This window comes from Magnolia sinica, chromosome 12 (assembly GCF_029962835.1).
Source record: "Magnolia sinica isolate HGM2019 chromosome 12, MsV1, whole genome shotgun sequence".
Lineage (NCBI taxonomy): Eukaryota > Viridiplantae > Streptophyta > Magnoliopsida > Magnoliales > Magnoliaceae > Magnolia > Magnolia sinica.
Genome location: NC_080584.1, coordinates 11,304,488 through 11,317,478, shown reverse-complemented (window position 1 = coordinate 11,317,478; position 12,991 = coordinate 11,304,488). Strand labels below are relative to the sequence as shown.

Sequence of the window (12,991 nt, the reverse complement as noted above, 5' to 3'; positions counted from 1 at the left end):
CCGGCTCAACTAAAGTGTTTACATGTGGCATTCATCGAGGCTTTGAAGAGCCATTTAAATGTAAACAAAGCATCCAGAAAGGGAATTTTACACATTCCGACAACCACTTAAGGCTAACATCTTGCTGCTACCATACCACCGTAAAACAGTTTTGTTCAGCTATATCGTGTCTTTCTAGCTCTTGTTTTATGAGGAAAGGTTAAAAATAAAGAGTCTAATTAGTTACAATCCACTTAGCAAATAAATTCCAATATTTGACGTGTGTGACATCCATCCTTGTCCTATAAGTTGGACTAATTATTCGTATTACGTTTGCAACACATCACCACATCCTCTCATTGAGTGGACCACACTTTGTATTTTATTACTCATCAACTGTAAATACTGTTGTTATGGTGTGGGTCCACTTAATGAGTGGATGGGTTTGAATTTTGTACCAGGTTAGTCTGGTGGTGGAGCCAACCTATAAGAATGTTGGATATGATTCATTGGGTGGACAGTAACTTATGATTCAACTGGTTCCACTTACAAGTTTCTCATAAAGAAAACTTAAAGAAAGGAAATAAATAAATAAATAAAAATTTGCATATTAATCTCTACAATTTGAGTGGCAAATTTGAAAATCCGATTGCAATATATGAGATTTCCCGTGAAGAATAATTAAATATAATAATCATAATCATAGTAATAATAATAACAAGAGAAGTTACAGTTTTTCCAGACTCGTCAAATTCCCCAGCTCAGGTGGGAGTGAATCAGAGAAGTTGTTTGAGCTTATATCCCTGAAAAAAAAAAAAAAAAAAAATTAATTAATTAATCATTTCATAACCAAAAGCATCCTGTTTTGGCCTGAAATCAGTACAATAACATGGAAGTATGCTAACTTGTGGTGCAGCCAAACCTTTTCTGCAATATGTTGTTTGTGCAGAACATCGTTTCCATGCTAATGTCAGGTCCTATGATGAAGAGGAGAAGATTAGGTATGGCCCGGCCCCACCCAAGATGACAAGGTCCTTAACATGGGGCCCACATTGATGTATGCATGTATTCTACATTCATGCATCCATCCATTTGCCAGCTCGTTTTATGGCATGAGCCTAAAAATGAAGCAGATCCAATTCTGAGGTGCACCATACTATAGGAAATGGTGGTGATTGACCGTTAATGGGCCACATAAGTTTTGGATCAAGCAGGTTTATGTGACTTTATCAACAGGTTGGATGGAAAATAAACACTACGGAGACAGCATAGTGGCCCAAGGAAGTTCTCAATGGTAGGGCCTTCGGTCACCACATTTTCCTAAAGTATGGTCCGCTTGAGATTTGGATCCCATGACCGGAGATGATCCGGTAATCCCGTGAAACAGATGGATGGTGTGGATGTGGTTTACACACATCAAGCTGGGCTCTATGGTAAGGGCGGCACCGTCTTGGGTGAGGCCGGGGCCACACCTAATCCACCCCATGATGATGATCATGTAGATCAAACAATCAGATGGATCCGGCTCAAAAATCATGTAGATTTACTCCTCCAGTGGACCAGTGTACAAAACAAACTTCCAGCGAAAGCAACTTCTATCCAAACATCCATTTGTTGTGTGTCCGCCGCAACCGGAAAAGGCCTGATCAGCAGATGGAAAGCTCTGATCCTATACGTATGCCATTGTGGGACATATGTTTGCATGTGGACGGATGAGATTTGTATTCTTCATTTGTTGCGCCATCGAGATCAGTTGTGACAGTCCAAATGCTGATCAGATAATCCTAACCATCCAACAGGAGGCCACCAACGGACGGTTAGAAAAAAACTGCTCAGTTTTCCAAGTTCAACGGTTGGAAAATTACCTCTCACCGACTTCAGAGGTCCATAATTAAGACAGTCTGCAGATGGTTGACCAGTTCCTAGCCACCGATTGGAGGCATTGGTTGTAATTTTATTTATAACCGGCTATTCCCATCCTCAAAAGTCCTTGAAATCGTTGGTTATGATCATACAGATTTCTATGGTCTGTTTTTGGCAAGGCACATTTCATGCCAGGGCCAACAGATCAACCATAGGATAAATCATGTATGAAAATGTAAAGCTTTATAAGATACAACTGATTGCACCGGATATAAACCACTGTAGCAGTTAACCGCCCCTTTGAAAGTGGTGATGACTCCTTAGGATAACATGTCGTACTCATGTGGAGCTATCCAGACCATTCAAAATGTGGGAAAACTATGGATGGAGTATATATCTAAAATCCGGATGATAAAGTAATCCTAGCCATCCAAGTGATGGTCATTGGGTGAACGATTAAAATTAAATTAGCGAGTGTTCCAAATTCAAAGGGAAAAGTCAGATGGATCTTATCAAACACTTGGTGTAATTTTTTCCCCTTGTGTATGCTGCATCCATGAATGTTTCAGATATTTGGATGGTCTGGATCGCCCTACGACCATGCCATGTGGACGGTTAACAAGTGATAAGTAATAGCAACAGCAGATACTGTGGGAGTGCGGAGGCGTGTGTGCGTGTGTTACCAAAAAAAAAGGATACTGTGGGAGAAATTTCAATACTCACAGGAAGCTCAAGTTCTTTAAATTGCCGATAGATGCTGGCAAGGGACCCGTCATGTTATTTTCTGAGACATCCCTGCAATATATACAGAAAACACTTGTTAACGGTTGGAAAATTAGATCTCACCGACTTGAAGGGGTCCACACTGTTACAGTTAAGTGGTGGTGGCTCATTCACATAACATGTGGCACTCATGTGCAGCTATCCAGGCCATACAAATTGTGAGGAAACTGTGGATGGAGCATATATCTAAAATCCAGCTGATAAAGTAATCCTAACCATCCAATTGATGGTCACCGGATGAACGGTTAAAAGTAAATTAACAAGTGTTCCAAATTTAAAGGAAAAGTCAGATGACTCCTATCAAGCTCTTGGTATAATTTCTTTTTCCTTGTGTATGCTGCTTCAACGAATGTTTCAGAGATTTGGATGGTCTGGATTACCCTACAACCATGCCATGTGGACTGTTAACGAATGATAAATAACAGCAACACGCTGTGGTAAAATTTTAGATACTTACAAGGTGAGCATGCTGGTTATGTTGCCGATGAATGCTGGAAAGGGACCCGTTATGGAATTATTTGACACATCCCTGCAATATATATAGAAAACACTAGGTGACGTGTGACACATGTACAAGATAAAGCCACTCATCAGGTGGGGGCCCACCACATGAGTTGATCCATTGGATTTCTGAGCCAGGTAACAAAATGTGGCCCAATTGAGTGAACCTAGGACTCAGTAGGACTATGGTTAATAAGTTTAGCCTGGGTTTGCATGTAATAGACTCAAGGGTCAGGCCTGGCCCAAACATTGAAAATCCGGGCTGAAGCCAAATCTAGGCCTGGCCCGTTGACAGCCTAATAAGCCTGAACCTGGCCAGATAGTAAGAAGAATAGGCTTGACCCCTACCCAGCCCATTTACTAATCAGGCCCAATCTTTCAAATACATGCTGAGTCCCAACCCACTTGCACTCTGGCCATGGATAGATGAATCAGATGAGTTAAATACGGCTTGTCTGAGTTATTTGGACTCAGTCCAACCCATCCAGTTCAGCACCATGAGTCACTCCGGACTGAGGTGAGTCAGGCTGATTCACTTCCAAGTTCCAACCCAGGTGAGTTACGAATCAACTCAAAATCAGATGAGTTGGAATGGTAGTCCAGCCCAGTATTTCATACCATTTTTCAGATATACCACATGGGTATCCGAACCCATGACTTAGTGTTGAAACCTACGAGTCCATCACTGATTCGACTCAACTCGACTTTATATATATATATATATATATATATATATATCGATATCGGAAAAGGTACTATGCGCTCCACCTCACGATAAGCTCCCATGAGGTCGAGTTGTGTGCGCCCCACCATGATGCGTGTCGACCATCAACACCGTGCATTTGATGGGTCCCCTTTAAATTATGGGATACCCCAAAATCAGCCATATACGGAACTCAGGTGGGCCATACCATCTAAAATCATGTGAAGACACCGTTAAAACGTATAAATGCACTTGGTGGGGCCCACCTGAGTTTTGAATGCTGTTGAAACTTGGTCTGAACCCTCATCCAAGTGGGACACACATAATGGATGGGCTGGATTTGCAAAACACATCTTGGTGGGCCCGAAAATGATTATGAATGTTTTAATGGTGCATGGTCCCTCCCCACTTCTGTATGTGGTGTGGCCCACACAAGTCACAGATTGACTTGATTTTTGAGACCTAGACCCACGATGGAATGGTGCATCTAACTGATGGGGTAGATGTTTGAAACGCATCACGGTGGGGCCCACACAGCCAACCTCATGGGACACCTTTTCCCTGTATATGTGTGTGTGGGAAAAGGTTCTATGCGGTCTAGCTCATGGGAACTTCCCATGAGGTCGAGTTGTGTGGACCCCACCATGATGCGTGTTGACCATCTACCCCATTAGTCAAGTGCACCATTCCATGGTGAGCCTGGAGCTTAAAAATCAAGTCAATCCATGACTTTTGTGGGCCATACCACATACAAAAGTTGAGAGTGGTTACCCTCCATTAAAACATTCATAATCATTTGTTGGGTCCAGCGAGATGTGGTTCACAAATCCAGCCCATCTATTATGTGTGTCCCACTTGGAAGAGGGGTCAGACCAAGTTTAAGATGCATCAAAATTTCAAGTGCGCCCCACCAAGTGCTTTTATATGTTTTAGGCATGCCTTCACATGATTTTAGATGGTATGGCCCATCTGAGTTCTGTATATGACTGATTTTCAGGATATCACATAATTTGAAGGGGACCCATCAAATGCACGGTATTGATGGTCGACACGCATCACGGTGGGGCCCACATAGCTCGACCTCATGGGAAGTTCGCATGAGCGGCATAGAACCTTTATATATATATATATATATATATATATATATATATATATATATATATATATATATATATATACACACACACACACACTACTCTCTCTTTCTTTCAACGATAATGTACTTCAATCTAAATCTATTCTTTGATTATTTTTTTTTTTATAATTATTTGAAAATATAAAATTCTCAAATTTCAAAATTGAGATATTCCAGATTTTGAATATTTGATTTGAGGGTCGGATCGGGTCGGGCCGGGCTAGGAGCAAGTTCACCTCAACTCAATTTACTAGCTCGTCTCGAGCTTGCTTTGAAAAGTTTGTTAAACAAGACGAGATCTAATGGTAAACTTGAGGGTGAGCTCAAATTCGAAGAGAACACGGATGAGTCAAGCCAAGCTCGGCCCACTCAATCGGTTCAATGGGCAACCCTGGCTAGGAATAAGGAATATCTACACTCATGGTACTTAGAATGTGTACATGTGGCATGCATTAACTCGAAGTAAACCGTCCAAAACATTTAACTCACTTTATTCCATGGTATGTCAAGTAAAAAGAGGTATGCCAAGTGCACCTGCCAAGCTGCTCATATATATGATAGGTCCCACTTGTAGCTAAAAAAATGACCAGTTATCCACGCTAACAGGAAGCGGATTGCATACTGAGTAACTGAGTAGGCTACTGAGTAAACTCTACGGGGCTACCATGTGACTTAGTATTTCATCCACTTTGTTCATCCATTTTATCAGATCATTTTAGGCCTTGAGCCCAAAAATGATGTATATCAAAAGCTTAATTGGACCACTCCACCAGAAACAGTTTGAATTGAACATACACCTTTGAAAAATTCCTGAAGGCCATAGAAGTTTTGGATCAAACTGATATGTGTGTTTTCCCTTCATTGATGTCCGTGTGATCTTATGAATAGGTTGGATGACAAATAAACATCACTGGAGGCCCTAAGAAGGTTTCAACAGTGGAGATCATTACTCTACTGTTTCTTCTAGTGTGGTCCACTTGAGCATTGGATATGCTTCAATTTTGGGGTTTGCCCTTAAAATGAGCTGAAGATATGGATGAACAGCATCGATAAAGCACATAAATTGACGATAGGCCCAATGGAGTTTACTTAGTATGATTAATCGAACCAAGTAACTCAGTATCCAATCCGATTTCCATTCGATGTACATATGTGGTCCACTGGATGGCCAAGTTTTGAACACGGCGGGAATCCTACTTTGAACGTGGATAGAATTCAAGTCCGACTCGTAAGTATAACTTACAAATCCGTAAGAGACCAATTCCCAATGAAATTAGGTATCTTTGTCAACTGGCTACCAGATGCCCACCTGAAATCCAATCAGATTTTCCACCATAAATATTAATAAATTAAGGGATCAAAAATGATAAACATGCCGTATAAGTAACTAAAATTGAACTGTCCGAAATTATGGGGCCCACAGTGAATTAGTCATAAACCCAAAATCTGATGGATCCAACAATCCTAAGCTCTGGATAATGGGCATTAGTGATATGTTGAATTGAGACAATTATGATTTATTTTTATTTTTATTTTTACATTTTAATGCCTATTAAGAGCAATCTAAGTTGAGGCCTATGCCGCTTGGTATAATCATAAACTCTTACAAGATCTTCATGTTTCTCAAGTTAGCAAATGTTGAAGGAATCTCGCTGCCTATCCCGCTTATACTCATGTATCTGTTAAAAAACAGGCATAGGTCATCAATCCAATTGTAGATATTTCTTGTGTGATTAACAGCTAAAGGAATGCTCAAACCATGTCAAAAGAAGTTGAGTCTGACATATACATACATCGTAATTTGTGTAACACTTGCTTATACAAAACCAAATAAAAATGAAGATTATTATTATTATTATTATTATTATTATTTACAAAAACTAGAGACCACCTTATGGTCCAACCGGCTGGACTTGAAATCTTCTCAAAAAGAAAATGAAAAAGTAAAATAAAACCTATTGCATATTAATCATTATAAATTGGGTGGAAAATTAAAAATTACAAGCACATCATATGACAATTTTGAACAAGAATAATTAAAAATTAAAATAATAATAATAATAATAATTAGAACTGATGGCTGTTGTAGGCCTGTCAAATTCCCAAGCTTCGTGTCAGATAAAACTAAAGTAAATGTTGTCCCTTATATCCCTGAAAATAAATAAATAATTAAAATTTGATATTTATCAATGGTTAAAACTTGTTGCTATGATCTAGCCCACCTAATGAGATGGGACTTGTTTTCGTACAAGGCTATACACTTGGTGGAGCCAACCTATTGGAAGGGTCAGATGTTGTATATGAACATAATAGGTTGGAAATAAGTCATTGGCCTGACGGTAACTAATGATCCAACTGGTTGGATTAGTAACTTAGAATGAAAAAGAAGAAAATAAGATTATCACATAATAATTACTATCAAGTTGGGTGGAAAATTTGAAATTCTAAAAACATCATATGGCATTTCTAAAAAAGAATAATTAAATACAATTAGAAAAACAAAGTCAAAACTTACAATTCTTGCAGACTTGACAAATTCCCCAGCTCAGGTGGGAGCAAACCGTTGAAGCCATTGGAGCTTATATCCCTGAAAATAAATAAATAATTATTTTTTGTCATTTATCAGTGGCTAAAAATTGTTTTTATGGTCTGGCACATCTAATGAGTGGATGGAAATTATTTTAGTACAAGGCTATCCTCAAGGTGCAACCAACCGATTAAAATGGTTGGATGTCACACTGACATGATAGGCAGGAACTTAATTCAGTAGGTGGACAGTAACTTAAAGTCCAGTTGATTGGACTCAAAAACTTCTCGGAAAGATAAAGAAGAAGATAAAAATGCCTCATATTAGTTACAACTAAGTTGGTTGGCAAATTCAAAATTCTAAACATATCATCGACATTTCCGGAGAAGAATAATTAAATACAATTAAATAGAAACAACATAATTACAGTTGTTGCAGCCTTGACATATTCCCCAGCTCAAGTGGGAGCAAACCTTTGAAGCCAGCTCTCCATATATTCTGGTAAAAAATTAATTAATTAATTATATTTTGTTATTTTTCAATTGTTAAAATTTATTGTTACAGTATGGCCCACCTAGTGAGTGGATGATAATGATTTTCATGCAAGGCAATCCTCACCTATTAGGAGGATTGGATGTCATTAGGACATGATAGTAACTTATGGTCCAACTAGGTGAACTTGAAACCTACTTGAAAAGAAAAGGAAAAAAATAAACTACTTAATAATAACCACTACTAAGTTGGTTGGCAAATTCAAAATTCCTAAAACATCATATGGCATTTCTAAAGAAAAATAATTGAATGGAACTAACCCAGAAAAAAAAAAAAAAAAAAAAGAAGCCAACACTAACTGTTATTAGTAACCTCTGAACATATTGTAGCTTATAATATTTTTTGAAAATAAATAACTAATTAGATTTTGTTATTACCAATGCTAAAAATTGTTTTTGGTCTAGCCCACCTAATGAATCAGTGGGAATGATTTTCGTACAAGGCTATCCTTCAGCCAACCTTCTTAGTAAGGTTGGAAGTTATAAGGACATGATGAGATGGAAATAATTCATTGGGTAGACAATAGCTTATTGTCTAACTGGTAGGACGTAAACCTTGTCAAAAAGAAAAAGAAAAAAATAAAAAATGATGCTTATTAATAACTATGAAGTTGGTTGGAAACTTAAAAATTCCAAAACATATCCATGACACTTCGAAAGATGAATAAATAAATAAATAACAGAACTTACAAGTGCTCCAGACTTGGCAAAGTCCCTATCTCAGGTGGGAGCGAACCATTGAAGTTATTGCCGCTTATATCCCTGTAAATGAATAATTAATTATGTTTTGTTATTTATCAATGGCTAAAAATTGTGGTTATTTATCAAGTTGGAACAAACCAGAGTAGTTATTTGGCTTATAGCCCTAAAAGTTAATAATTATTTATTTAATCCTAAGAATAATTGGAAACCCTGCAATAACCTTACGTTATTTTTCTATCATCTAAGAAGTGAAGGTGCAGCTGGAAATAAGCTTACTTGTGGTGCAGTTTCCTGTCAACATGCCACTTGTGTAGAAAATCTGTACCATGCCAATGTTAGGTCCCATGATGACGACCATGCAGCTTCAAAAGTCATGCCTGGATGTTGAGTTAGACCTTCGGTTATCTACTTATTCCAACAGTGCGACCCAGCTAGTGAAAGATTTGGCTGATTTTCGTGCTAGCTAGGTGTATCTACAGGTAGGGCCTACAAGTTTGGATGGTTTGGATTCCCCACAGAAGTGGCATCTTTGCAGGAAAGATGTGGCTTCATGACAAGATGTGTCCCACTACCCGAATGATTCAGACCGTTCATGTTGAAGTTTCCACAGTGGTATCTCCGGTTCGGATGAATGGTTATGAACTTCGGCACAGATTCCACAGACTATAATTTAATCACGTGAACTACTAAATGGTTGTGAAAGGATGACCAGCCTCATCCATTGCAGAGATGCCCAACCATGGTTTTGATCATCCACACATGTATTGAGCCTTGTCCAACTCTACACAACCGCACCTCTGAATATGACACATGTGCTCAGATCTGAGCTTTTCATAAGGTGGGCCTCACTGATTAGATCTTCTAGATCAAAGTAGGCCACGGTGTACAAAACAAACTTATAGCTAAAGCATTTTTTTTTTCCAGCCATCCATTTGTTGCGTAACTACCCCAACGGTGAAAAGGCCTGATTGTTAGAGTTGAAGATCTACACAACGTCATCAGCGGACCAAATGCCCCAATATTACGCATATGCCACTGTGGGACATACTATTGCATATAGACGGATGAGATTTGTATTCTTCATTTGACGTCCCATAGAGATCAATTGTGATATACCAAATGATGCTGATCAGATAATCTTAACCATCCAAATGGAGGCTACAAATTGACGGTTAAAAAGAAACTGGTCCGATTTCCATATTCAACGGTTGGAAAATTAGATATGATTTTCCCCTCAAGTGAGTTTTGGTGTATGAGCCATCTAGAAGGGGTCCATGATTAGGACGGTCTGCAGATGGTTTATATATAAAAGATATTTCATTGGGTGCATCCTAGCCACCAATTGAAGGCAGTGGTGGACTTTTATTTATAACCGTCAATTACCATCCTCAAAAGTCTTTGAAATCGGTGGCTAGGATCATCCTGACTGGTGCAGTACGCCCAACAGATCAACCATTGGACTTATCACCGTGTACGAAGGTGTAAATCTTTATAAGATACAACTGGTTGCACCATATACAAATTACTGTAATAGTTAGCCACCATTAGGAAAGTGGTGGTGACTTATCCACCTACTATGTGGCACTCGTGTGCAGCTATCCAGACCATCGAAATTGTGGGAAAACTTTGAATGGGAGCATATATCTAAAATAGAGCTGATCAAGTTATTCTAACAGTGCGATTGATGCTTTATCAGATGAACGGTTACAAGTAAATTAACGTGAGTTTGAAATTTGAAGGGAAAAATTAGACGGCTCCGGACCATCCAAAAATCAGATGATCCATGAATGTTTCAGAGGTTTGGGTGAAATTAATTAGTGATCCAGATTGCGTAACAGCAACAGCAGATATTTTGCTGGGAGAGAAATTCGATACTTACAGGTAGCGCAGGTGCCTAAAATTACCGATAAATGATGGCAGGGAGCCCTCCATGCCCATATCTGATAGAGTCCTGCGATACGTAGAAAACACTCGGTGACACATGACACGTGTACAATACCAAAACCATTTCGTAGATTCCACACATTAAACTAACAAAGCTTGGCCACACATGTGCGTTGAATGTTTACCGATCCCTGGCCATCCGATTCTTTTTTACGTGTGTAAACCACTCTATGATTAGATCCATTGAACTCCTGGGCCAATAACATGGTAGGCCTGAGCTTAGGACTTAGGAGGACGATGATTAAGCCATTTAGCCTGGTTGCATGTAAATAGGCTGAGCCCACTGTCAGGCGTGACCGGAACAGTTTGGAATCCGGGCCTAAGCCAACGCAAGATCCGCCGGTGAGCATCCCTGGCTCAACCTTTTCCGATATCAAGACCAATGAGCTTAACCCTACCCAGTCCAATAACTAACCGGGGTCAATCTTTTAAATGAATCGGATGAGATAAATGCGTCCCGTCTGAGTTGATTTGGATTCGGTCAGACCCATCCAAATCCACACCATGAGTCACCCCTCCCTGCCGCGAGTCAGGCAAATTCACTCCACTCTAGGGTGAGTCGCGACTCGACTCGAGACCAGATGGCACAGTAGTCCGGTCTGGTACTCTACGACATTGTGACCACCCATACTCAGGCAACTAGAATGTGTACAGGTGGCATGTATTAACTCAAAGAAAATGCCCCAAAAACACAGACCCAGCGGAGATAATTTCTTCTTTAAAGTTGGATTGATTGAATGATCATAACCTTTGATTAATGAATACTTTTCCTTAGAATTCAGACCATTGAATGGCTTTCATTTCAGCACTACATCAAATATCCACCAAGCGGCCACTCAAGAAGCTAAAAAAGCCTAGTTTTTTATCCAAATCCATTTAAACTGGGTCCCAATATTTGAACGGTTAATCTTAGTTACTCATACTCCAATTTTACAAAATCTTAATGCCTGAGTTTAAACTAAAGCACTCTGCCAGAGCATCAAACCGTTTCTCACACAAGTACCCCAGTAATAACAACCGAAGAAAGGAAGGAAGATCCGTACAGATTTGTAAGGAATGTCAGGTTCCGGAGCTCTTCCGGAATAACCCGTCTCTCTATCGAGTACAGCCGCACACTCCTGAAAGTGAGAAGGGCAAATATAAGTATGGGCCGAAGGACTACCTGAATTGGTAGTCCGCTAACCCTTTAAGCACACGTGGCATATATCCTCAATGATCCAAGCCATTCATCTGGTGGTTCCCTCCATGGATGAGCCATCAAATTGATCAGGAAATCCTAAACAGGCAAGACCCACCAGATGGTCCACTTGATTAATAATATTTTCGTACCAAGTTGGCATATCTAAGAGTGTGTACGTACATTTCGGTTATGTGGCAGGTGCCTCCACCGTTGGATGGGCAATCACATTTGATCCCAGGGTTGCTGATTATTGATGAATCAACGGCAGTCCCACTACATGGGTCTCCACTTATGTTCCAGTCATAAGAAGTAACAGGAAGACCCCAATGATGGAAAATGGCATTAAGAGCTCTTGCTGTCCATACACATGCACCAAAAAAAATTTAAATTAAATTAAAATTTAAAAAAAATGTCATAATAAGCCCATGGGCCATCAAACGACTGTTGAGAAGAGGAAATTTTGGAAAAAGAGTTAGAAACAACCATATGTTCTAACTGTAGGGCCCACCTGTGATGTGCATGTGGAATAGAGAAAGTGTATCTGGTGTAACTCCTCGTGGGCACTGCACGTCCCAAGAATCATCCACAACAAAAACTCAGGTGGGGTATGAGAGGGGGAATGCACAATCACCCCTCAAACATACGTATTATCCCTTGTTGTAGCCCATCTATATTTAAGAATAGGTTATTTATTTATTTATTTATTTATTTTTTATTTTTTACACGCACACACACCCCACACACTCACGCTAGTGGAATTTCACCACCTATATTTACGAATAGGTTGGCATATGTATTATCCCTTAATCTTAGTAGGATTCACATGATGACCGGGTTGGATGACATATAAACAACATCCTCCACCCCCACATCCTCTTTGGCAGGCATTCCCATCGTCTCCCCCTTTCCCTTTGTTGTGGCTCACCTGAGTCATAGATCAGGCCGAATTTTGTAAGTAAGCGTACAGTTGGGGGCTGCATATAAGGGAATGGTTGGATGGAACTCGCACATAATAGTAGGTTCCACAATCTCGAACTTATGGTTACAATGTTCCACAGCATGGTATCATTTTCGGTAGGTGAAACCAACCAAAGGTTGGGTGATATTAAATGTTGATGGCTCG

At 39.6% G+C, this 12,991-nt stretch overlaps 1 protein-coding gene across 1 annotated transcript in view; it reads right to left on the bottom strand.

Moving 5' to 3' along the window:
* Positions 1-12,511, bottom strand: part of LOC131219926 (probable LRR receptor-like serine/threonine-protein kinase At1g56130) — a 31,550-nt gene extending 19,039 nt beyond the window's left edge. Inside the window, exons 1-11 of the mRNA XM_058214912.1 lie at positions 12,377-12,511; positions 12,049-12,223; positions 11,732-11,806; positions 10,624-10,695; positions 8,733-8,804; positions 7,480-7,551; positions 6,572-6,643; positions 6,208-6,273; positions 3,083-3,154; positions 2,566-2,637; positions 711-782 (exon numbers count right to left, since the gene is read on the bottom strand). Coding sequence (XP_058070895.1) covers positions 711-782; positions 2,566-2,637; positions 3,083-3,154; positions 6,208-6,273; positions 6,572-6,643; positions 7,480-7,551; positions 8,733-8,804; positions 10,624-10,695; positions 11,732-11,806; positions 12,049-12,223; positions 12,377-12,389 — 833 coding nt within the window. The 5' untranslated portion in view covers positions 12,390-12,511. The remainder of the gene's footprint in view (positions 1-710; positions 783-2,565; positions 2,638-3,082; positions 3,155-6,207; positions 6,274-6,571; positions 6,644-7,479; positions 7,552-8,732; positions 8,805-10,623; positions 10,696-11,731; positions 11,807-12,048; positions 12,224-12,376) is intronic.
* Between the last annotated feature and the right edge of the window lie 480 nt (positions 12,512-12,991).